We start from the raw sequence: 27,337 nt of genomic DNA, 5'->3' as shown, positions 1-27,337 counted from the left end.
GCTCTTGCACATGCGTAGTATGGGGCTGGCAAGAGAATTTCACTGCCGTTCATCAAACCCTGCTTATAGGCATAAGATAATCTCTATTAAAAAGAACTTTCCAAAAAGATATTAGAGAAATTGATTAGTTACAGCAGTTGAATACTAGTCGGTTTTATTCTTTAATTATGTTATGCTCTAATTTAAGGTTTCAACTGCAGGGGTGCACTTCATGTTTAATTGTATGTGACCCAGTTCATTCTATCCTGCTGCATCCTAGGAATCACTATGTAGTGTTTTCCAAAGGTATGTTCAGAGGCCCATCTGGCAGCTCTAAAAATGTCTACAAGTGGAATCTTCCATAGATAGGATATAGATACAGAGAACACTTTGATGGAGTGTGCTTGAAGAGAGGTAGGAGGATTTATGTTGTTCTGTTCATAACATAATCAGATACAGTCCAATATCCAGTGCAAGTCTCTGGGAAGAAACTGGTTTTATCTTTATTATGATCAGCTATGGATATGAAAAGTTTTGGTGATGATCTGAGAGGCTTAGTCCTATCAGGATAAAAGGACAATGCTCTGCGTACATCAAGCACGTGCAGAATGGATTCAAAAGTGTTGGCGTGTAGTTTAGAAAAGAAAGTAGGCAGATGAATGGTTTGGGTGTAGTAAAAAGAAGAATGAACTTTTGGTAGGAACTTGGAATGAGTATGGAGGGAAACCTTATCCTTAAAGAACATGGTATATGGTAGTTTTACTATAAATACTGCAATTTCTCCTACTTTTCTGGCTGATGTGATGGCTAGTAAGAAAGCAGTCTTATTATATAAATGCAGGAGGGAGCAGGTTGCCGTCAGTTCAAAGGGTTGGCCCATTAGAAAGTTAAGGAAAACGTGAAGGTCCCATGGTTAAGTTGGCGGTTTAACATCTGGATAGAATGCCTATAGTCCCTTGAGGTATCTCCCAGTGTGCGAACACAGAAGTTGTATCTATTTTGAGATGAAAAGTTGTGATGACTGTCAGGTGTACTTTAATGAAACTTAGGGAAAACCCCAATTGTTTAAGGTGGAGAAGATAGTTCAATATTGTAGGAACGGATGCTGAGGTAGGAAACGTGCTGCTGTAGTACCAGTGAGAGAACCTTGTCCATTTGAGAAAGTAAGTTTTACCTGTGGATTGTGCTGCTATGCAACAACACTCTTTGAACTGGTTCTGAGCACTAACTCCTGATCCATGAACCATTGAGGTATACTTTGAGATGCAGCATGTGAAAGTTGGGATGCTATTCCTGTGTTGTGGGGTATGCTAGGAGGTTGGATGTTAGTGGTAGGGTGATCAGAGAAAAGGAAGACATCCTGGTGAAAAAGGGGTACCATGGTTCTCTGGGCCATGAGGGAGCCACAAGTATTACTGTAGCTGTGGCCAAGCAAATCTTCTGTACCACCCTGAGTAATGGTATTGATAGGAAGACATAAAGGAGGCCACAGTCCCATCTGACCAGGAATGCATCGCCTAATCCTGCTCTGAAACAGAAGTTTGGGCATTTTCTTGTAGGGACTGCGAACTATGGGGTAACCCCAGGGGTCAAAGATTGGGTTGATGATTTCTGGATTTATCACCCATTTGTATTTTTGATGGAGAGATCTCGTTAGTGCATCTGCAATGGTGTTGAGAGCCCCTAGAAGGTAATGGATGGAGTCTTATGTTGCGTCAAAGACACCAGTTCCACAGTTTCATGGATTCCTTGCAAAGCATGTGGGATCAAGCTCCCCCTTGCCTCTTTACGTAGAGCATACAGGCTATGTTGTCAGTGTAGAGTCTGACCTGTTTGCTTTCTATGAAGAGACTACAGACCCTGAGCGGTGTGGTCCACAAGGAGCACTCCCCATCCTGTGAAGGAGGCATCTGTTGGAATAGTGCACATGGTTCTTCTTGTGTAAAGGGGGCCCCTGAACACAGATTGTATTGGATTGTCCACCAAGTAAGGGATTGCCTGATCACAGGAAGGATGGAGAGGAGGTTATTGAGGAAATGTTGAGAGATCTGGACATAGTATATAACCATCTCTGAAATCCTTGCATGAAGAGGCACGTATTCATCACAATTACATTGCAAGAGGCCACATGTCCGAGTAGCTTGAGATAGTCATGAGCAATAACCTGCAGGCTGGCCTGCAGTTAGCATACTGGGAACTTGATGTTGTTGAATCTGTCATGTGGAAAAGATGTGATAGCTGTTGTTGCATCTAATTGACCTCTTATGTACTGTAGCCTTTGAGTGGGAATAAGTGAGGATTTGTTTCTGTTGATTTGCAGGACAAGAAATTGGGAAAAAAGAATGGTTGTAAGGATGCTTTGATAAGAGTCCTGTAGGAAAAGGGCATTTAAGCAGCAGTTATCCAGGTATGGGAAAATAATGCCTTTCTTTTTTAGATGAGCAGTAACAACTGCCAGAATCTTAGACCTAGGACAAACCAGAGAAAATGTGAGCTGGATATACTGTAGTGTCATGTGAATGTGTGTCTTGCAGGATGAGGGATGAAAACCAGTCATCCTGCTCCCAGTACTGACATATGGTTGCCCCCCCCCCCAAAAAAAAAAAAATAGGGTCACCATTTTGAATCCTACGTATTTGTTCTGAGCTCTGAGATAAAGAATAGAGCAGCATCCCCCATTTTTCTTCTCTGTGAAAAAATGGTGGGAATAGAATCCCTTATATTGGACAGCTATAGCTCCAAAGTGGAGGCAATGTATTTTTGGAGAAGCAACTGTATGTGAGAATGGCCCCTATGCTGAAGTCCCATCAGTGCCAGGGATCTTTCCAAAAAGCCTTCCCTTTTCGAAAGAACCGCGTCTAGACCGCGGTTTTACTTTCGAAATAGCACTTTTTTGAAAGAGCGCCATGACGTGATTATGCAAATAAAGCATGGGAAATTCAAATCCCGGCTTCATTTGCAATTTCAGAATGCCTAATTTACATACCTCTGTCGAAAGAGGGATGTAATCTAGACGTACCCCCTGAATCAAAGGAAAAAAATGTGTCTCTTCACAAACAAAGACAGCCTTTAATTCTAAGTTTTTAATAAAGATTCATAGATTCAGCACACATTTTTATTTAAAATGTTTTAAAAGATTGTAAGAACTTTAGGTTTTAATGTATTTTGTATTAAATTCAGATTTCATTTTAAATAGGTTTATTTTTAAAATTTAAACAAAATAAAACTGATTTAAATCAAAATTTGTTTTTGTTTTTTAATTATCCAACCTGTTAGAAGCAGGATCCCCTTTGAACTCTTTCATTTTCTACCATATGGCTGCAACTGGGTTTCCACCACCCACAGTACAAAGCAGGAGTTGAGTTTTAGGAAGGCAGAATACTGGAGCGCGTAAGTCGGAACTATTTTTCATCCTCCCTATTATGTCCTTTATCGTAACAATTCTTCCAAGGTATTTTCTTCTCTACCCTTTTGGGTTTGCACATACCCTGTTTGTCAGTCTTTCCACTGGGAAAGTATTCAAAATATGGTCCCAGTCCTTATATAGATATAAACCTGAACTAACATCAATGTCAATGAGATGTTTGTCTACAGCAGTCGGAGAACCTATGCCTATACATGTAACTAGTAGTATTACTTCTAGTAAAGCTCTTAAAAGAGAAGTAATTACATTTGAAAGCGTGTGCAACAGTTCTAATCTCCTGCAGAAAAATTCAAATTTAATTATTTTTGGTAAATGAGAGTCTGTCATATTAACATGAAATTCCAAACACTTTAATTAACCTGCTGTGGCAGAACCTTTTAAGCCATCCAAATGAATAAAAACCTGTGTAACTTGAGAAGTAAAAGGTAAGTATCAGGAAGCCTAATGGAAAATTTCTCAGGAATCTGCTATCTTCATGTATGTTGAAGGAAGGTCAATTTAATTTTAAAAATTAGAAGATCACTGGAGGCCAGATTGCCAATTGTTAGGTTTACATTTACAACTTAATATAATCTGATTGTTCTACTTTTATTGACTCTGAGTGACAATCTTGTCAGCCAGATCTCTGATCTGCTGGTAAAAAGTAGCAAAGTGCCTTGTGACAAAGACTAAACTTCTTACATATGAAGGCTAAATATCCAAGTCACCTATGTGAAAGAGAATTAATGATATAGCAGAATTTTAGACCCTCTTATAGCTGTTACTCCGCAGCCAGTTACTGTAAATCAGGTCACACATTCCATAGTCTCATTGAGTCCCTCCTCACAGCTTTCCAGAATTGTTTTAGCTGAAATTTTCCATATTCCTTTTGTTTTTCAAGAGAGCTAGTTTTGCTGATTCACGAGACATACGGGGAAAGCACCATTTCCTATTTTTGTAAGTTTCCCATTTTCTGTTAACTTCCCTCCAACAATTAACTCAACAATAGCTAAACTTTGTATACTTAGGATATATGGAACCAAATCATTTAGCAGGCTATGTATCATAAAAAGATATTTAAAAAATTAATTCAATGACAATGTTACAGAGTCTAATTTTTAGCACATTGCATGAGAATAGGCACACAGATTTCATTTATAAATGTAGACTTACGTGTCTTTGCTGCATCTTACTGCACATTTAATATTACTCTAACATAAGACTGTCTCGTGTTCCTTTCTCAAAAAGTTTAGTTTCTGCATCACTAATTAGTAAACAAAAGTAGCAGATTTTAAAACAAAAACTTCCTCCCTCTACTATGTGAACAAATACATAATACAGAGAAACAGAATTTGTTCCTTGAGTATCAATGACCCTAGCATGCAGTATTTTATGAGATAGTGATGCATTCTCAAATACTAGGACAGTGGTTCTCAAACTTTCTGGGCTCTGGAGCCCTCTATATGTGTAAAAATGTATGCGGAGCCCCAGCGGTCCACTGATTATATGTATTGTACCTATCGATGTTTCCAGTTTGTCAACCTCGCGGAGCCCCTGGAGATGTCTCGCGGAGGTCTGGGGCTCTGTGGAGCACAGTTTGAGAAACACTGTACTAGGATAATGCTAGTTAAATTAAATATGGGTGTCTCTCACTTTTCATTAACTACTTATTAGATTTACACATAGTATACGTATTTCATGACAGCACGTGACTTAAATAAGGCACATGATCTTCATACTGTATAATATAGCATCCACGTCACAATATTATCAGAAATATTTTACTTTTTAAAAAGGTCTTTGTCCAGCATGACACCATCAGAAGTCGTTTGAAGAGTTAGCCTTAACATATCCATGCACTCTTTCAACCGGGGATCAGACGTACGCAATCCTGTAGATTTGAGTGCCTATTATAATAAAAGAGAAGTTAGAATTATTAAAATATGAAAAATTCCTTTACTGAAATATTAAATTCTCTAGTGCTTACCCCTATTTGTTCTCTTCTCACAATAGCCTACCAAAATTTCATCCAATTATTATATAGGTAGGTTCAATACCCTGATCTCTTGCTATGGTATCTTTACTAGTGGCATCAAAAGACCTCCGCTGTTTTAACAATATCAGTGAATTGAGTAGATGGACCATAACTTGAGAAGAAACCATACTACTGGGGAATTTGTGGGTATGCAAAAAGACTTCCCCAAATAAAATAGTATTTATTCTTAGATGACAGACACAAAGGCCCAAGTAATTCCTTTCAAATTGTGTGCAGGCTAATGACTATGGAAAGTCTCACCCTATTCATAGTCCCTTAGGAGATCACTGCGGTAAGTCCAGAAAACAAGGAATATCACAAAGTTGTAGCTCATCATGTAACAGAAAAGTTAATTGAATATCTCTGCTTGCTAAAGCATAACATAATATACAACTAGGGAAGTAGAACACACACCAATACGGTGATTTAAATCATTAACCTCAATTATTATTTAAATCAGCAAGTAGAAAACCCTTAATCAGTATTAATCTTGGCACATTTATATTTTAAGTAATTTTCCTGAAGAAAGATAGATTCTACAGTCTCCATATAATTTGGTACTTCTTTTTACTAATCAAGAGAATACAGCATATGTATACACATTTATGCAAGTAATTACATAACATACATTTATTCAGATTCTTAATTTTCATGGTTTTTATTGTGTTAGAAAATGGTGATGAATGCATTTACCTAGAGTTTTTTTTAAACTCAGGATTTCTATCAAGCTGTAAATGAAATTCAGAATTCACTTAAAATGCACAAAGACAACACCACTTTAAAATTATTTGTTAGGTAAACAACAGTAGCTTAAATATGTTAACAAGTTAAAAAAAAAGTGTATCAAATACAGTGTTTTGCACTGAAAACTGATTTACTGAACAAATCTAAGTATGAACTGAAGATAGCAACTGTTTCTAGTCACCACACCCTTTAATATTTTAGAACTCATAAATTCCATCCTTTCACACCTCATTTTCTTTCATAAAGGAAACAAGCTTTTCTAGTTTTCAACTCCAAATTTTGCATGAACTAAAGTAATAAAATGGAAATGAACAAGCAGAATTGACGAAAATATTCTCTGAAACTGCGGAAAAAGCTACCGGTTATCAAAGGAACTTCAACATACAGAAGTCCACAACTTAAAAATGGATGTTCGGAACACAACCTATTTGTAAGTCAGTTGTTTGGAACTCGGAATACATTTTCCCATAGAAACAAACAATGTTATAAATGGTGACTAGGCCTATTTAGCCAACAGAGCTGCTGGCATATTGTATATTTCCAATGAAAAATAATTGCAATACTAGTAATTAAACAAAAAACAAAATCAACAACATTGACTAAGAAATATTTTTTTATTTAACACTGAATGCTGGTTGGTGCTTGAGGAACAGCAGGCTTAATTAGAAAGAGATGAGAAGGTAGGAACAGATTCTGAGGGGCTTCTGGATACCCCCTGGCCACAAGGCTACATTAAGTCTTCTGAGTGCCTGGGGCCATTTCATTTTGGGGGAACTTCTAAGCTCTAGTGTGGGGCCAAAAGTGAGGGGTTCAGAATACAGCAGGAGGCTGTGGCTTGAGGCAGGGGGTTGGTGCCAGAGAGAGTGAAGGCTGTGATTGGGGATGTGTGCTCAGGGGTTGGTGTGGGGGCTTTGGGGTATAGGAGGGGGCTCCAGGCTGGGGATCAAGGGTTTGGAGTGTAGGAGAGGCTTAGAGAAGGAGGTGGGAATAGGAGTGGAAGAACTGGGCTGCAGGATCTGAGCAGGAGTTAAACTGTGGAGGGGGGTCAGGGCTGGGGGCAAGAGTGTTAGGACGCTTACCTGGGGTAGCTCCCTTGCGGTGGCACAGGCCTGGAGGAGAGGGCAAGCAGATGGCTCTGCATGCTGCCCTGCATTTGCTTGCCTTCAAGCATGACCCTCGGCAACTCCCATTGTCCCCAATTCCCAGCCAAGGGGAGCTTCAGGCACTGAGCCTGCAGGTGAGGGAAGCGGGAGAGCTTCCTGGAGTTTGCAGCTCCAACCCTGGAGGGCGGTGTGGGAGAGAATGGCAGAGCACAGAGCCACATCCTCACCCCACCAAGCAGGGCTAGAACACAGGGGCTTTAGGGGATGCAGGCCAGAGCCCTGGGCTAAGGAGACCTGGAAATAAGTTCTGCATTTTTGGTAGCCTAGAGATCTTTTTACAAGACCCCCCACTTAGCCCAAAGCTATGGGCTATAGCTCCTAAAGCCCTTTCTTAATCCAGCCCTACCCTCGTCCCCCAGCATGGGCTCCAGCCATCTCCAGCCTCGCCCTACAGCAGTCACCCAGCCCACAGGCTCTGCACCTTGCCTTCACTCACTGGGAGGGGGCAAACAGCACAGACCGGGTGAGAGAATTCAACCACTCAGATAGCCCCATCTGGAGACAAGCATCACATTGCCACCCCCTCTCTTCAAGCTGCTCTCTGCCTCCTGGTGAACGGGGCTGGGTGCAGTGCCCTTAAGTGCAGGAGGGGTGGCTGGGGGATGGAACTGCCAAAGCTAGTGCTGAGCCTGCAGCAAGTGAGCTGCCAGATCCCATGGGAGCTGAGGTCGCATGGGGGTGGGGGTGGGCTGCCAGAGCCCATGCTGAACACACAAGTGAGGGGAGGGCAGCCACAGATGAGGACTGAAGGACTGCAACCAGCCCTTTTCATGCTGCTCACCACTACCTACACCTCTTGCTTGCTCCCTTGAGGCTGCAGGTGCATTTGTACCTGAGGAGCTCATATACTCGAATGTTTGTAAGTTGGTGAGTGCCTGTACTTTGGCTTTAGGTATCTAGCCAGAGACTTCCATCAGTCCTATGGTTTGACTTTCCTTAGAAAGTCTGCACATCTGCACTGCATTTTTGCTGTTATTTACATTGCATTACTTTACCACAGCAAATGTAACTGATTTTTTAAAAGGAGAATTAGTTCTAATTCTAAAAAAATCTGAGGGTATTTTTCTGTGTGCACATGTGCGCGCATGCAATTTTTATCCACTTTGAAACTTACAGTAATGAACTTATGAACTGGAATTTTTTCTTGCCCTTCTGCAATCGTATAGAACAGCAAATCTTCCAAGCTGGGCAAGAGACCTTGTTTCATCTTACTAGGAATAAAAAGAAAATCAAAGAAGAGTTAGTACACATGCATTATTTACTGATTATCCACTCTAAAAAAGGAATCTAGAGTCAGACCAGTTCCACTAGCAGAGAACTTGAAGGCATTTGCAGGACAGTTATTTCAAAAATTTAATTCAGCTGACACAAAATAGTGATATGTTAATAAAGTAGCTTGTATGTGTGATTCTTTTTTTAACTGTAGTTAAGATATCCAACAGTTTGCATTAATGGTATTAAAATCGGTTTTGTATACGGCAATAAACTCAAATGAATGAAGAGTACATATTTATTCTAAAGTCAATTTGTGAAACTGCTACATCACATCCTCCTGTTTATGAGGTTCTATAGCACAAGAACACATGTGGACAAATATGTTGCATCACTTGATTAGACGACCAAGTTCAACTCCAATATCGGGGGAGCAAAGAGGAGGAAGAGGCACAAATTGTGTTTTGTTCACAAGGCTTAATTCCACCTTTGAAATCACAAGCAGGCTTCTCACTGACTTAAGGGGGAATTATACATGTGGAAGGGCACAATTTGTCTAGAGACCATGAAGACTTGCTCTCTGAACTGTAAAGAAGACTGGTTTTCACTATGAGAATACAGATGTGCATGACAGTTTTATAGCCTTCATTCTTTTCTTCACCTCACATTTTCTCTGACCACATACATCAAGACTAATCTTAATTTTCAAATATTTCATCCCTCTCACAGTTTAAATAACAAAAAGTAACTCCTAGAAAGTAGGGATGTAAAGTCACATTTAATTAGTTAATACGTTAAATATTATTTTTAACTGGTTAACAGATTAAAGGGGGCACAAGTAAGGGGAGGGACACACAGCCCCTGACTGTGGGGTGTCAGGGCTCCCTATGGACAAAGTCTGCTCTATAGGACCCGACAACTAGAGCAGCCCCTGTCCTCAGCAGACCTCCTGTGAGGCTGGAGTAATGTCCTGCCTGTAGCAGACGGGGAGTTGCTCCAGCCCCCACCAGTTAACGAGAACCGGTAAGTTCACCTGGTAAGGGCAACGATTAGTGGTTAACCAGTTAACCTAACTCACGGTCTCCTGAAATGGCCAGTGCCAGAAGTTTCACGGGAAGGTGCAAAAATCCCATGGTAGGATAATTAATTTTTCTTTACAGAAGCTTATGCCCTATCCCCATCAGCTAATAGCTGGTTCATACCTGTAAGCACAAGTTTATATATTTTTTAAAAAATGTCTACCTCCTAGGTACAATATCCTAATAAAGCTATGGATGCTTTCATTATCCATATACACATCTAAGAAGTTTTTTTTATTCCTAATCAGCTCCTGCTATCAATTATATGTTGTTGCAAGTCAGTTAAAGAAAGAAAACTTTAAAAAAAAAAAAAATGTTTCAACAGTTATAAGTCTGGGCTTTGAAATTTTATTCAATAGCCTTTTATTCTTGTATTATGAATGTTTAAATTGAATAGACAGATTTACCTTCTCTAAATAATTCACTTGCACACCTTTTATCCTTGCTAAAGTAGTATTTCTGGCATTTCACCCTCAATGTAATGCTACAGGATCAGCAATAAATTGTGTTCCCCTCCCAGCTCCTTCTCAAATTAGATGATGAATATTAAATAACAAAACAATCTTTTTTGAAGCTTCACAATAGCATGCCAGGAATTTCAGGTTTAAAGTCAGCTTTTTAAATGCTACTCTCTAGACTTGCACTGTAATAGATTGATGATATTCTCATTGGACCTAATATCTCAGTATTACTAGGAACAAAGTTACAATGAGCTTCAGATCATTTTCCCTTTTCCTCATCCTATATGCACTTCAGGTTTTTTTTAGACTTAGTGTCAACTTAAAAAAAATCTATGCTCTTTGGTACACGTCAAATTTAGAGACTCTCGGTAGTAATGAGTATCAGATGGGTAGCCGTGTTAGTCTGAATCTGCAAAAGCGGCGAGGAGTCCTGTGGCACCTTATAGACTAACTGAAGTGTAGGAGCATAAGCTTTCGTGGGCAAAGACCCACTTCGTCAGATGCTCTGTTTTTGTATACTAAATAAATAGAGATAACTGCCATCAACAGAAAGGGATGGTATGTAGTCTTCTTGCTTTAAACTTAACCATTAAAAATAAGTGTATAAACTTGTAATTTGAAAACTATCTTCAAATTAGTTACTATATCGTCATCAATGTAAGTCAAGTTCTTTCCTGGAAACAAAAACTTTCAGATGAAACAAAATTACTGTCCGGTTGTGAAGGCTGTCTTTCACAACATTCTAAAGAATTCTGAAATATATCCAAAAATAACTTGCAGGTCATAGGATTGCAGTAAATAGTGCTGCAAGTAGTCACGTAAAACATGTAGACCATCTGCAGATTCATACTTGCAGAAATACAGTATTAGCTGAAACTATTTCAATGATAGATCAGTTTACTCATCAAAAATTAATAGTGAATCAATAACCTACATACATTTAATCCTATCCTTAATATTAACAATGGGCTTCATATTAAATTCTCCTTCCCTCTACTAGGGATGTCAATAGGTAGCCAGTTACTAGGGATGTAAAATTTTGATTGACTAATCAAATAGACAATGCAATTTGCATCAACTATTCAATTAGTCGATAAGGGCGCCTTCACCTTTGAAGTGTAGCAACAGCTACAGGGTTGCTTCAAAGGCGAAAGTGCTGTGGGAAGCACAGGGCAGTCCCCCACTGGCCCAGTGCTTCCTGCGGAGCTTCAAAGAGGCAGCGCTGCATGGAGCCCGGGATCAGTGGGGATCAGCTTAGAGTCCCCAGATGACAACGGCCTTCACGCGGCGCTGCCTCTTTGAAATGCCACAGGGAGCCCAGGCTCAGGCTTCATGCAGCATTTCAAAATGGCAGCGCCACATGGAGCCCCCTGTCTAACCCCGACTCCATGTGGTGCTGCTGCTTTGAAGCACCCCCACATCTTCCCCATCCCACTGACCCTTTCAGATAGAGACAGCAAGGGGGGGGGGGGGGGGAAAGCAACTAGTCGACAAGCGTATTGACTATCCAAAAAGCATTTGCTCATTGGACAGTCGACTAGTCGTCCACATCCCTACCAGTTACCTTGTAAGCATCAGCCTCATCATGGAATGCTTACCAACTACCGGTTAACCTGTACCTGGGTGTGGCGCACAAGTAGAGAGCTGCTCAAGCCCTGAGGGGGAAGGGGAAGGGTGTATCCCAGGAGTAGGAGCTGGGCACCAAACGCATGGGGGGGAAGGGGGGGGGGCCAGGAACTGAATCTGGTTTACCCACAGCAACAACCCAGTACATGGGGAGGGAGGTGGCACAGCAGGATCCTGCTTAATCGGTTAACAGGTTAAAGCTAAGGTTTAACCAGGTAACTGACTAACCAGGAATTTACATCCTTCCCCAAAATTTGTGATTTATTTATTTAAAAAAAAAAAAACCACACCCACCACCACCCCACACACACACACACACAACCACAGATTTCCTATTTTACATGACTACTTGCAGCAGTATTTACTGCAGTCCTAGGGCTAGGTCCCACAAATTATTTTTGGATACAACTCCAAATTCTTCAGCATCTTGTGAAAGACCGCTTTCACAACCAAACAGTCATTGTGTTTCATCTGAAGGTTTTCGTTTCTAGGAAAGAACTTGACTTGCATTGATGATGGTATAGTAACTAATTTGAAGATTGTTTTCAAGTTACAAGTTTATACACTTATTTTTAATGGGTAAGTTTAAAACAAGACTATATACCACCCCTTTCTGTAGATAACAGTTATCTTTAATGATTAAGTACAGTTATCATGTATGAATGCACTAAGAACAGATGTGAATTTATGAACTAACAGAGCTCTTACTGTTTCCTTTTCATTTCAGAAAAATCATCTGTACACTAGCCAGCATTGCCTCATTTAAAGACAGGCTGGCAACTCAAAGACAAATACATGCAATTATGCTAGGAAAGTTACAGAACTTTCTTCAAAGTCTTCCATGCCACATTTTGCATCTTTATAGATCCAATTCACTTAGCTTCTAAAACAGACAATTTTTAGACTTCAAAAGTATTATACACTTTTAAAGTTGTAATTTTATACTGCAATTTAAAAGTATCTAAAGTATCAAATTCTATTTCATATATTTTAGGAGTTACAATATAAAACACATTCCAAAGTCTATCGACTTTTAACCTTTTTATGCAGTTTCAGTACATTTACCTGTGAACTTCCTGAATTATGTACAACTATATGCAGTATTTCTATGAACACAAAAAATTTATTTCTGGCCATCTGAAATCCAGATTGAATGTTTGCTGTCACTCGGGCAATGCATATACTTGCAAAAATTTTACAGAGGGCAATGCATATACAGTAAAACTCCATTAGTCCGGCATCCAATGCTCCGGGACTCCTGATGGTCCGGCACCATCAGGAACCCGGAGTGCTGGGGCAGCCCGCCAGGCTTCCCCCATTCAGCTGCTGCTGAAACTGACCAGCAGCTGAATCGGGGACCCCTGGGGCAGAGCAGCTGGGGTCCTGCCGGGTTGGTCCCGCAGCGCCGCCCATTGGCGCTTCGGGACCAACCCGGCAGCACCCCCGCTGCTCTATTGCAGGCATCCCCGATTCAGCTGCTGCTGAAACTGACCAGCAGCGGTCTGGGGTGGCATCCCCTCCCACCCCACTCTAGACCCCTCATAGCCCCCCCTTCTGATAGTCCGGCATATCTGATAATCCGGCACCCCCTGGGTTCTAAAGGTGCCAGATTTTCGGAAGTTTACTGTACTTGCAAAAATAGCTGAAACCTATGAATCTACTCTATAACAAGCTTTATAATTATGCCCCAGGAAAATGAATCTATCCTATTTATATCAGTGCAGACTTATGGCCTTAAAAATTGAATGGACAGTAAGTTTCTTACTCCTACCCTTCATAACATTTACACTTATATTTTCTTAAATCACTGTATGCATTTCACAAACAAAGATTTTAAAAAATTCCCATTATCTCTTTCACATCTGTTGCTGTTAAATATTGAGCAAGTCAGCTTGATTTAACAATAAATTTGCACCAGCTGCCAAAGCAAATGAGGCTACTATTCTATATTTACAGAAAATGCTTTGTCAAATGGACCTTTCAATAAGTTTATCAGTTAAAACTGCAGAATAAGCTTTTGCCCTCTTTATCACGTCAATATTATTAGTATATAACATTTGCTTAACCTAAAAGCCATGTTTTAGAGCAGTAACACTGAACAAGAAAGTGTTATTCAGCATATACCACATAAAGCCAAGTACTGAATAAAGAGGACGTGCTACTGCCATAGTTAGCTTCAAGTGGAAATTCCAATTTATTCCCTACTTCGCAGTTTACATCATGTTCTGAAAAAACACAGAAAAAGTACAGAGGTTAATTAAACTAGATTTTACAAATACCATCCTACTCTATGGGCTGGAATAATGAAGGTTGTCCCACATTGCCATTTAACAAAGATTCTACATTATAGGGACCATGTAAGCAAGGATCCAGCTCCCAATACCTGTAATTTGCCTGTATTTTCCTCTGGCCCAGCACAGAGCTGACCCATAGAACTGCAGGGCTGTTCACAGAGTCAATTTTAAAATAAACCTGAAAACTAAGGTGGTATTGATCTTTTTACTTGGGGGTATCACTACACTGCAATTAGACAATTGTAGCTGGCCAGTGCCAGCTGATACCATTTTGAGGGGCTTTTGCGAACACTAGGCTATGCTTCAGTCGAAGCTCAAACATCTATACATCCTTATGACTCAAGCTCAAGTCAACTGGTACAGGCCAACCATAGGTTTTTTTTAAAACTGTAGTACTGATTTACTCACAGAGCCACTCACTAGGAAACAAACACACTAAGACCATCAATTCATTTCACATTAGGAGCTCAGCCATCATAATACAATGGTGACTTTCTTATCACTACCAGGGCAACTAGACAAACAAGGATAAAAGCCATGAAGAAACTTCCATATTAAAAGACTGGCACTGTCTATTTTGGAGGCAAAGTAGATAAGAGGCATGATAAAGTTTTACAAAATAATGAATGTAAATAAATTTGTATGACTTGATTACTTATATTCACCTTTACATAATGCAAGAATTAGTTGGTCACAGCAATTGAAAGGTGTAAAATTTTAAATTGATAAAAACATCTCTTCCTGTCAAAGTATATTGAACCAGTTGAACCTGAAGCCTCAAGATATTATAGATACTAAGAGTTTAGCAAGATTCAAAAGAATTAAATATGTCCATGCTTTTAGAGAAATCCAGTAATAAAAAACATGAAAAACCACACAAACACAAGTTTTTGAAGGGTTCAAAAGTTTCTTGAGAGCAAGAGCCAGTTTCTAACTGATCGGGGTTAGGCAGAAAGCTTCCCTATCCAATGACTTACGTAACTAGGTTTCTTGAACCTTTAGTATTGACCAGCATTAAATACTGGATCAAATGCACCACTGGTCTGTACCTGTATGGCACTTACTATGCAAGATGGACTAGATTTGGAAATAAATTCAATTAGGAAAGGATACATGGTATGGTCAAAGTCTAATGCCACCTTTAAAACAATCCACTCCATCAGTACACCAGTCTTGAAAATTATAAAAGTACAGGCAGTCCCCGAGTTACGCGGATCCGGGGGATTTCTCGCCCCGGAGAACTAGAGCAGCGGGACGCCTGGTCCCGCCGCCCGCCTTCTCCGGGGCGAGAAAGGCTGCTCCCTGTCTCCCTGGTCTGCTGGCGGAGCCAGCAGACCAGGGAGACAGGAGCAAAGCGGTGGAGCACCGGGGGCCGGACCCGCGGCCGCTTCCAGCTGATCTGGAAGCGGCGCGGGTCCGGCCGGGTGCTCCGCCGCTCTGTTCAGCGTCTCCCTGGTCTGCAGATCAGCTGGAAGCGGCGTGGGTCCGGCCCCGGGTGCTCCACCGCTTTGTTCAGCGTCTCCCTTGTCTGCAGACCAGGGAGACTCTGAACACAGCGGCGGAGCACCCGGCCGGACCCGCGCCGCTTCCAGCTGATCTGGAAGCGGCTGCGAGTCCGGCCCCGGTGCTCCGCCGCTTTGTTCAGCGTCTCTCTGGTCTGCAGACCAGGGAGACGCTGAACAAAGCGGCGGAGCACCCGGCTGGACCCGCGCCGCTTCCAGATCAGCTGGAAGCAGCGCGGGTCCGGCCCCAGGGAGACGCTGGGACCAGGGAGACGCTGAGCAGAGCGGCGGAGGACCCGGGCCGGACCCGCAGCGCTTTCAGCTGATCTGGAAGCCGCGGGTCCGCCCGGGTCCTCCGTGGCTTTGCTCAGCGTCTCCCTGGTCTGCAGACCAGGGAGACGCTGAGCAAAGCCGCGGAGGACCCGGGCCGGACTGCGGCACTGATCTGGAAGCGCCACGATTCTGCTCGGGTCCTCCGCAGCTTTGCTCCACGTTTCCCTGGTCTGCTGGGGGGGGACGCAGCTAGTGCCCCCCAGCAGACCAGGGAGACGTAGAGCAAAGCCGGGGTCCTGTGGTAGAGCAGGTGGGGCACTGCCGGTTGGTCCCGCAGCACCGCTCCTTGGCGCTACTGGACCAACCCGGCAGCACCCCAGCTGCTCTGCCCCAGGCGTCCTGATTCAGCTGCTGATCAGTTTCAGCAGTGGCTGAATCAGGATGCCTGGGGCAGAGCAGCTGGGGTGCTGCTGGGTTGCTCCAGTAGCTCCGAGGAGCGGCCGCGCTACTGGACCAAGCCAGCAGCACCCGAGCTGCTCTGCCCCAGGCGTCCCCAAGTCAGCCGCTGCTGAAACTGACCAGCAAGCCCGAGGCAGAGTTGCTCTGCCCTGGGTTTCCTGGAATCAGCTGCTGATCAGTTTCAGCAGCAGCTGACTTGGGGACGCCTGGTGTTCTTACCTTGAATCTGTATGTAAGTGGAACTGGTGTCCAGATTCAGCGGCTGTTGAAACTGATCAGTTTCAGCAGCGGCTGATGCCAGTTCCGACTTACATACAGATTCAACTTAAGAACAAACCTATAGTCCCTATCTTGTACGTAACCCGGGGACTGCCTGTACCATTAAAAGAGTCTAAATAACTATTTTAATGTATTTCAGAATCAAATGAGTGTTCTGGGTCAGGGCTATTGTGATTGACTTACAACTTTAAGTCAGCTCTGCTCAGGGTGTTTTGGTATTTTTAAAATAAAAAACACTAAATAACTTAAGTATGAAATGGCTGTGAGGCTGAACCATCAAGGGTTGGTCAACTAGCTGACTAAGTGACTCAAAAATCAACTTTTAAAGACTTATTAGAGAAATACTGACATGGTAAATAGGATCATTTCTTATAGACAATTATCAAAGCCATGTTAAAAAGATGAGAGGTCTGGAGAATGAGCGATAGATACAAATTGTTTTTGTCAGTGTTTACCTACATCTGTTAGAAATTTAACAATGATCTAATTATCTTGTCAGTGCCAAGTTTCTGTTCCTGTATTTCACCACCCAATTACATTGACTCAGATCAAACAGTGATATCAATATTTAAATAAAACTTGGTGTAGTAATATCTTTCTCTTTTAAGTTTGTTGTAAATGAATAGTTTTAATGTTAATTACGTTTTGCTAATCAATACAACTAGTTAGCTACATAAGACTAGGAAACAGGGATTAACTTCAAAGCAACAATGTATGTTACCTATTCTTCAAGGGAAGATTCTGCTGTGACAAGAAGCTTCTCACCCTGCTTAGGAACTATAAAGAAGGTCTTTAACCTGAGTACCCATGCAAATTCTCATGGAAGAATTAGAACAAATTCTATAAGTAGATTGCCTAATGGATTATAACATAATGAACTGAATCCGGAAGTAGTTTTAGAATTTGGAAGCATGTCATGTATGCTATGAAACTCACTCAAGAATTTTATTTATACCTGTGTGTATAATGATCTTTTAACTGTAATAATTCTTTCTTTCTTAAATAAATCTTAAATCCGTTAATAAGAATTGGCTGTTAGCATGCATTTGCTTCAGATCTGAAATACATTACTCATCAGGTCAATTAGTATCTGATCTCTTGGGGTTAGTAATATTTCATATAGGGTGAATAAGACTAAATAACGCTCACTATAATAGACTTTAAGGATGTTAAAATGCATTTAATTATGTAATCATGTAACTGCTTACACTGTTACATACAGGATAGAGGAGGGAGGTGGCTCCATGTGAACTGGTACATTCCTGCCTTTCCCCCTCGCTGCTGACTCTGATACTGAGGCAGCAGCACAAGGGGGGGGGGGTCTGGCTAATATGCACAATTATAAGCAATGAGCCCAGGCTCATCAGTTAACCCTTTAAACATGTACACTATCATGTTCTTAGTAGACTTGGCTATCTGGATGGGAATTAAGGATGTAAAATCCCATTTAGTCAGTCAATCGATTAAACATTATGCTAATTGGTTAGCCAATTGAACTGGGGGGAGCTAGGGATACACCCCCTCTTCCCCCAACAGATAACCATTCTCATCCCTAATAGTAACTATGGATGTAAAAAAGTAGGCTAGGCTTAGGCCTAAGCTTATCAGGTAGTTGAATCGACTACTCATATTCCCCTCCCTTCGCTGCCTAAATATCAGAGGCAGCGGAGGGGGAAGGGGGAAGCTGGAGCTGCCAGCACTGAGGGGAATCAACTTAAAAACCAGTTCCCCCAGCACTGTCTCCATGGTGCTACTTGCTCTTCCTCTCCCCCCCCCCCCACACACACAGGGGGGACAACAGGAGGCTGGTGCTACGAAGGCGCCCTGTCCATGGGGGAGGTCTCAACTCTGTCCTGGGAGCCCCCTGCAGACAAAGGCTGCTCCAGAAGCAGCCCCTGTCTGCGGCTAGCCTCAAACACTATGAACAGAGTCTGCTCTGGCTGTGAGCAGAACAAAGCTGCTTCTCATGGACAGGGGCTGCTAGACCCGGTGCAAGCCGGGAATAAGCAAGCCTGGCTCAGTCCTTGCTCGCGCCGGGTCCAGGAGCTAACTCTGCTGTGAGTCTGCAGTTTAAATGTAGTAGGAGCTGGGCTGACTGGGTCCCAGCTCTTACAACATTTAAACTGCAGAGATGCAGCAGGGGTAGCTCCTTCTGAGTGCCTTCCCTCATCAACTAATCATGTAGTCTATACAAATTGTATCAACTACACAATTACCCAATTACCCACTTCTTCACATCCTTAATAGGAACCAAAGGCTGGATTGCTTAAGGAGAACTGTATTTTAGCTTCTTGGTAACTAGTAAGGTATTAAACAAGCTGTTTGGTTACAGTACTAGCTTGATAAAATCTAATTATAGAACCAACTACTAATTTTGCAGATCTGCCCTTTTCTTTGCCATTTGTCATGATTGAGCATTCTCAGTGTGATCTTTCCAATGACCATGGTCACAGTGGTCTTAGCTCAACATAAGATTCTCTTTCCACTGCCCTACAATACAAGAAGTAGAAAATTCAGGTGCTATTATGCTGCAAATAGAATTCAAAAAGTGGTATCTTGCACATGCAGGTTAGATAGAGTCAAGTAGAGAAGTCTTGGAAATGCTGCTTTTGGCACATGCTGTAGTATGAATGACTAGAACAGCCATTACAATTTCTGTGTATTCTTGGAACCTAAAAAAATCAGACAGAAAAAAAAAATCTTTTGACTTCTTCATATATAGCGCAGTTGCCTCAAATCTACATTTCTTCCATAAGTGGGTTTTTTTTTTTTGATAATTTTATAAGTAGGAATTTCTATATAAAAAAAAAATCACCCAGTCTATCACAGTAAAATAAATTAAGACTTAACAAGGAGAGAGAAAAACTACCGGTATGTATCTTTCTAACATGACAGAATTTTCTTCTAAAACAAGTTTCCAATGGGGCTGGAGTACAAAGATATTTGATTGAAAATTATATATGATGTACATTAATACAATTGCAAAGTTATTAAGACTGCAAAGTCAACTACTCTATTGTTCATTTTGCCCCCTTGTGCATCCATCCCATAATCTGAATGAGACAAGTCCTGTGGAAAACAATAATGTTATTGAGTAATCAGACGACCATAACACATATATGCATAAAAGGGAAGAATTAAGGTTGAACAGGAGTCCATAAATTTGGCGTTTCTAACTTTCAAGTGATTAAAAAAATAAAAATAAGTTATTTAGGCTAAATATGTCATTTCCTAGGTTGGTTTCACACACACACACACACACACACACACACACACACACACACACACACTTGTTCTAAACCATCAGCACTGCACAACCAACAGTTCCCACTTGAGTTACAGAACAAATAAATATGCTAGGCTCAGTGTTTGTCAACCTTTTTTTTTTATAAAGTACCCCCTTTTTTTAAAAAAAAATTATAAGTACCCCCAGCACCTACAGTTTTCAGACACATGTTTTTTATTCTACCACTGCAACACATCTGTTTAAACAACTAAATTGTAGCCGGGTATAATAAAGTGCTGTAAAACTTAAAACAAAAATTCAGTTTTCTCCAAATTTCAGTTGTGTTGATGTACCCCCCAGACTTTTCTCAAGTACTCCTGGGGGGTACTTGTACCACTCGTTGAGAAACACTGCTCTATCTGACTAAAGCTGCCTGTTATTCTAGGAGGCAGTTCACCAGTATATCCAGGGATGGTGTGGAGAACTGTAGTCCTCTCTCCTCCAGGAATAGGGGGCGCTCTAGATCCATATGGTGCCCCTGAAGAGGAGGGAGATGGAGGGGAAGGCCTAAGACCGCTCCAACTTCCCAACAAGGAGGGCACATGAAGCAGCAGCATTTGTGCACTATTATTAACTGTCAGAGACTGAATGCAAATCAGAGTCATAGAATCGGAGTTAGAAGAGACCTGTGAAGGTGATAGAGACCAACCCCCTACTAAAGGCAGGACCAATCCCAACTAAATCATACCAGCCAGGGCTTTGTCAAGCCAGGACTTAAACTCCCTCAGCTTCCTAGATAACCCATTCCTGCGCTTCATCACCCTCCTAGTAAAATAGTTTTTCCTAATGTCAACTTAGACCTCCCACACTGCCACTTGAGACCATTGCTCCTCATTCTCTTATCTGTCACCACTGAGAACAGCCTCTCTCCATTCTCTTTGGAACCCCCTCTCCCCCCCCCCCCCGCTTCCAGTAGTTGAAGACTACTATCAAATCTACCCTCACTTTTCTCTTCTGTAGACTAAGTAAGTCCAAATGCCTCAGCTTCTCCTCATAAGTCATGTGCTCCAATACCCTATCACTTTTGCTGCTCTCCACTGGACTTCCTCCAATCATTCACATCCTTTCCGTAATGGAGTGCTCAAAATCGGACACAAGACTTCAGATGTGGCCTCACCAGTGCTGAATAAAGGGGAATAATCACATCCCTAGATCTGCTGCTAATGCTCCTACTAATGCACCCCAATATGCCATTAGCCTTCTTGGCTACAAGGGCACACTGATTCATATCCAGCTTCTCATCCACTGAAATACCTACGTCCTTTACTGCAGAATGATAGAAACAAAGTGAACAGGAGAGATAGACAAATGGAAAAAAAAAGTACAGGCAGTCCCCGAGTTACGCGGATCCGACTTATGTCGGATCCGCAGTTATGAACGGGGATTTTTCTCGCCCCGGAGGACTGGAGGGCCGGGACGCCTGGTCCCGCCGCCTGCCTCCTCCGGGGCGAGAAAAGCTGCTCCCCGTCTCCCTGGTCTGTTGGGGGAGCCAGAAGACCAGGGAGACGCTGAGCAAAGCCGCGGAGGACCCGGCCAGAACCGCGGCGCTTCCAGCTGATCTGGCCCGGGTCCTCTGCCGCTTTGCTCTGCGTCTCCCTGGTCTGCTGGGGGAGGGGGGGACGCAGCTAGTGCCCCCCCCCCCCCCAGCAGACCAGGGAGACGTGGAGCAAAGCCCGGGGCCTGTGGTAGAGCAGGTGGGGCGCTGCCGGTTGGTCCCGCAGCACCACTCCTTGGCGCTACTGGACCAACCTAGCAGCACCCCAGCTGCTCTGCCCCAGGAGTCCTGATTCAGCCGCTGCTGATCAGTTTCAGCAGCGGCTGAATCAGGACGCCTGGGGCAGAGCAGCTGGGGTGCTGCTGGGTTGCTCCAGTAGCGCCGAGGAGCAGCCACGCTACTGGACCAACCCAGCAGCACCCGAGCTGCTCTGCCCCAGGCGTCCCCAAGTTGGCCGCTGCTGAAACTGACCAGCGGCTGACTACAGGAAGCCCGAGGCAGAGTTGCTCTGCCCCGGGCTTCCTGGAATCAGCTGCTGATCAGTTTCAGCAGCAGCTGACTTGGGGACGCCTGGGGTTCTTAAGTTGAAACTGTATGTAAGTCAGAACTGGTGTCCAGATTCAGCCGCTGTTGAAACTGATCAGTTTCAGCAGCGGCTGAATCTGGATGCCAGTTCCGACTTACATACAGATTCAACTTAAGAACAAACCTACAGTCCCTACCTTGTACGTAACCCAGGGACTGCCTGTATACCAGAACATTAATTTGATAGTAATTTCTGTGATTTCTCTGCAAAGGGAAACCGTTATTAAGCATGGAAATTTATATTTAAGGCTTTTAAAAAAAACACCTTTTGATTAAAACACATCGATACATACAAGATAAATTTAAGTTGCAAATTTTAGTGAGCCATAAAACTTTGAAAACTGCTAGCTCTAAAATCAGCCACCAAGGATTGCTTCTCTAGTTAACTGAGCTTAAAAAAGTTCTCCCCCAAAAAAACATACATGATTTTCTGGTGGAAAATGGGATGGTATCTGGGGACAGGAGGTCAAAAGAAGAACTATAAAAGTCATATCCTTAATTACAGGAACAATATTCAGGGCTTGAAAATTCACTACAGCTTACATAACAGCTGAACAATCTATGAATTTCCGTATAATTTTTCACATAAAAAGTTAACTTTGTAAAATTTTCAGTTGCAAAAATTACCCTTTATACCATGCTGAGTGTAAAATATAGTACTATTTTCTTGAGTCTCCAGACAACTCCAGTGACAGCTGCTGCTCATAGTTTTGTACAATTTTTGAGCAGCTAAGTGACAATGAATAACTAGGGATTTTACTCCTGCCCTAAGGAACATTAACTCTTGTCAATGTCATGCTGCAGCATTTCAAAACCATGAGCACCAGTAAAGACAGATACACAAATTTTTATACTGAATCAGTGGTCCATTTACTCCAGTATCCTGCCGTCTACAGTGGCCAGTAGTTTATTTTTAAAGGGCTCTATACCAAGTTGGTTCTTATTATCCATGTTGGAACCCCACTAAGCTATTCACTTCAGTTAGCATGCACCAGTAAGAGCCACCAGCTGTGTTGCATGAAAAAGTGCTTCTCTTTATAATTGTACTCTTGTCATAGAGTACAGCTATCATTTGTACTGTAACACTCACAAAGTAGTGTGCATTTGTCTTGAGTTTTGGTAATTGTAAGATACTACTCTCTGTGCATTAGGCACTAAAGCTTGAAAATCAAAATAACTACAGACTATCAAGTGCATCCATGTGTCAAAGAAAACAATGAAAGTTATTTTTAAAATGTAGCATGTACATTTTGCCCCATGGGTGATCAAGTAGTATTTTTTCGAGTGATAAACTGATTAGACATTATTTAAAATTTGCACTAAAATCTTAGTGCACTGATACAAGATATTATTTTACAGACTTTGCCTGAATAACTACTTTGGAATTAATCTACAGACAAGAATGGTTAGGAATTCAAATTGGGGAGTGAGGATGCTGCCCTTTTTGCATTAGTATCCATCCAAGTATGTGTTTCTTTCACTAAAATGACATTACCTTGACATTAAAGTTCAATAATGATATGACGTGCATTTAGAATCATAATGGAAATTAGTTTCATTATTAATTTATATTTATGATCATTTATGAAACTACATCCACAACTACATCCAAACTTCACATATGCAGAAAATATACTATGCATACACATTATGGGTATTATAGGAATTTAATAATACAACTTTCATAGCTCCATAGTGGGGATGACCTGCCCTCAAACAAGCCAAAGCTTGGGGAGAGAGAGAGAAACAGACACAAAGCTCTGAAGGGCAAAAGAGGAAAGCAGGGAGCTAGACAGCATATTTTCTCTCTTCTAGGAGACTGAAGAGACAGAATGTCACATTTACAAGACGGATACATACAGATTGATATGAAAGATGAAGCTCTTCAGCTAGAATCATGGGTTCCCAAACTGGGGGGCGTAAAGGAATTCTGGGGGGAGGGGAGTGCAAGGCAACCCAACCCCTCCGCCCCCATCCCCTTGCTATTTTTGTTTTTTGGTCCAGGTCAGTTCCTTTTTTTTTTTGCTCAAGTTTTTTGCTGGGGGAGGGGGAAGGTTTCCCAAAAATCAATAAGGGGCCTGATGCCAAAAAGTTTGGGAACCACTGAGCTAGATGTTCTAGCATGTTTTCCTTTACCAGGAGTCAGAGCATTTGTGAGGAACCCAAATTTTTAAATGAAGGTTTTGCTCCCTTGACCTTAATAAATAGAATTCTCATGTGCTTTGTACCTTTTTCTAATATTTAGCCCAATGATGAATTTTAAGCCCTCAAATATTAAAATGAGCTTAATGAAATCAGCTTTTCACTGCTGTCTGTCCTCAACACCTGCCCGCCCTCACCCAACCCTGAGACCAATACATAAATTAGGATCAATCCACCCAGTTAGTCCCATAGGCACATTCCATGGGAATTAGTGTAAACACGTGTAATGCACAACATCGTTAATTCTCTCTCTACTAATTATAGGTTGGAGATCAGGGACTTAGAGGTTAACTTCTAAAAATCACAAGATGTAGCAGTGTAATTGAGAAGACCATTGCAGGAGTGCCAATACAGGAGAGAGTGCACTGAATTCACCTTTAATAATATAACAGACATAGTATTTTTGTTCAAACAAAATATCATTCCAACAAAAAAGCACCAGAACATATTGTCTTATCTGAAATGTATTCCCCCTTGTTTCCCATTTGATTGAAGGACACATAAATAGCATGTTCATAATGTGCTGAATCCTACTGAAATTCGCAGATATAATGCACTATACCTAATTATAGAAAGCATTTTTAAAAGCTTATTTTAATATTAGAATACATTTACATCAGAGAGTCCGAATACAAAGCCGGTGCCAGAACTATTTTGAGATTTTTTTTTTTTACTTGATATTGACGTACACGGCACTATTTCCTTTGGCATAGCTGCAGCATGTATCTGCTTTTCCCCTTGAGGGAGGAAGAGACACCCACAACGAGTCAATACACCAAGCGGGTAAAAGCAGTCAAGTATTTTCTCTACGACGGGAGAAGCAGAACAGTGAAGGAGAAGGCACAAGGCAGGGTCTAGGATTCCCCACCCTCCGCGGCGCTCACCCTGCCCCTCAGGATAGCAACACGCCTGCCCTGCCCGGCGAGGGACCCCTCGCCCACTCCAGCCCCAGACGCGCCGGCTTGCTGTGGCGGCTTTGCGGTTACTGGGAGCGTGCGACCCGGGGGAGGGTCGGGGGCCCAGAGCCCCCAGCACCTCCGCCGGCCCGGCGAGCAGCCCTCCAACGCCCCACACGCGAGTCCCCGCCCAGCCGCCGCGGGAGGGACCATCCGTACAGCGCAGGCACGGCCCGCCGCCAGCAGCATCTCCCCGCGTGGCGAGCGCCTCAGCCGCTCCCCCCCCCCAGACTCACTTGTCCCCCCCGGCTCCGGCCAGCTCCTGGCCGCCGTTGAGGTGGTTGTTGTTGCCGCCGTCGGCGGGCGGCGCCCTAGCGGACAGGGGCGGCCCCTTGCCCGGCTCCTGCAGGGCCCCTTCCGAGCGGGTGCAGACGCTGCGGACGGGCGGCGGCCCCCAGCAGGGGGAGGGGAGCGAGCCAGCGCCCCAGGCGGCCGCAGCGAACGGGGCCAGCGGCCGCCTCACCGCTGAGCCTCCGCCCCCCGCCGGCTGGCCGAGCCGCATCAGCTCCCGCAGCAGCACAGAGCTCCAGACCCGCATCCTGCCGCTCCGCTTCCTCCCGCCGAGTGCTGCGCCCCAGCCGCCGCGCCGGCCAGCCACCTCGGGCAGCCCGCCCCGCGCCTGCCCGCTGGGCGCGCACCGCCTAGCTGTCAGGCGCTTGGCCCGCCCATTGGTCACGCGGCACGCCACTCACAATCCGCCCCGCCCCCGCGGAGACCAGACTGAAGCTGTGGCGCACTTGGCGTCAGAGGCTGCGCGGTTGAAGTCAACGGCAGAGCCCGCGGGGCAGGGAGGGGCGGGCGAAGGAGGCCGCGCGCCGGCCCCACCCACCCGAGGAGGGGGGGGGGGAGACCCGCGAGGTGTGGCGTAGCGTGCCTCATGGCGCGGGAGGGGCGAGGCGCGAGGCGGTGACGAGCTGCGCCAGGGAAGCGGGAGGGTCTCGGCCTCGCGCCCGTGCGTGCAACTCGCCACGTAGAAATGAGCTCAGGCTCGCCCCTTCCCGAGCGCCGCAGCACCAGCCGTCTGAAGGCTACGGGCGGGCAGGGAGTGGTGCCTCCAATGCGCACATTCCTGGTTAAAAACTGCTCTCCCTGCAGACCGTGAGGTGTTAGAGCTGGCGTGGAACGTGCAGCAGGAGAGGACCAGCCAGCTGCGTGTAGCAAAAACTTGAGGAGCTAAATATTTTGCCCTTTTCCCCCGCCCCTCCAAAAAATAAAAAATAAAAAAAGCTCAGCCTAGGAAAGGGCGCAGGAAGAGACGTTTCAGGGGTAGCCCTGTTAGTCTGTTTCAGAAAAGGGGAAAAAAAAGCCCAATGGCACCTTTAAAGACTAACAATTTTATTATCTCATAAGCTTTCAGGCGTTGCAACTCATGAGAGCACCGACTGCGGTACTTTGTGTTCTAGTTTCTTTTTAAAAAAAAAAAAAAAGTGCTAAAAATGGACCCTGCTTGATCTGAGCCAAGGCCAAGCCAGAAGCTTCTGGGCTAGAAGTAGACTGGAGTTAAGGATCGTCACACGTTACCATGGGTACAAATGACTCATGAATGATCAGCCAGACTGCCCCCTAATGGAGGAGAGAAGACAAAATAGTTGGCAAAATGATTTGTCATTTCTTACAGACTCATCCTGGTAACAGAACAACTTGATTGCCCTTAGACTAAGTGTTGTCAAGTGCCTAAAATAGCATGTAAACAGTGTAGTTACGTACATATTTTGCTTATATTAATTCTATGAAATAAGAGTCCAAGATTGCCATACAAAAGTAATAAACTGAAGTCAATTGTGTGTGAAGAGATGGAAACAGATACAACCATGGGTAACAGGCTTTTTACATTCTGGATATCACCAGGTTCAATCACCACTTGGAATTGCAGTCAGCATCCAATTTCTTACATTATCAGCTATTTTGAGCTTTAAAAAAAATACAGATGTTTTCATGACATACTCATGCAACAGCATGCACTTTCACCTTTTCACCAGGGACTCCAGCCCCAGACCCGTGCTTCTGCAGGCTGCCATGGGGATCCATCTTGGCCCCACATTTCCAGGGTTGCTGCAGGGCTCTGGTCCCAGACCCAGTCTCCAGGGGGCTGCTGTGGGGGCTCTGGCTCTACACTCCCGGGGACTGTCAGGAGAGTCCAGCCCTGTGCTGTTGCAGACGCTGCAAGGGAAGTCCAGCCCTGGCTCCACACTGCTATGGGGGCTCCAGCACGGGTCCTGCACTGCCTGCAGCTGACCTTGTTTTCCTCAGCCTGGCTGTCCCTCCTGCCCTTAGGTTCCCGGGCTCCTAGGTTCAGGAGCATCC

At 43.6% G+C, this 27,337-nt stretch overlaps 1 protein-coding gene across 2 annotated transcripts in view; it reads right to left on the bottom strand.

Annotated features, from left to right (window-relative positions):
* Positions 1 to 25,665, bottom strand: part of GLS (glutaminase) — a 120,935-nt gene extending 95,270 nt beyond the window's left edge. For both annotated transcript variants that reach the window (XM_075934201.2, XM_075934202.2), the window contains exons 1-3: positions 25,270 to 25,665; positions 8,439 to 8,535; positions 5,168 to 5,289 (exon numbers count right to left, since the gene is read on the bottom strand). In XM_075934201.2, the coding sequence (XP_075790316.1) occupies positions 5,168 to 5,289; positions 8,439 to 8,535; positions 25,270 to 25,571 (521 nt within the window). In that variant the 5' untranslated portion in view covers positions 25,572 to 25,665. The remainder of the gene's footprint in view (positions 1 to 5,167; positions 5,290 to 8,438; positions 8,536 to 25,269) is intronic.
* Positions 25,666 to 27,337: the final 1,672 nt, after the last annotated feature.

Source organism: Pelodiscus sinensis, chromosome 7, assembly GCF_052426305.1.
Source record: "Pelodiscus sinensis isolate ZL-2025 chromosome 7, ASM5242630v1, whole genome shotgun sequence".
In the NCBI taxonomy this organism is placed as follows: domain Eukaryota; kingdom Metazoa; phylum Chordata; order Testudines; family Trionychidae; genus Pelodiscus; species Pelodiscus sinensis.
This window is presented reverse-complemented; position numbering and strand designations above follow the sequence as displayed.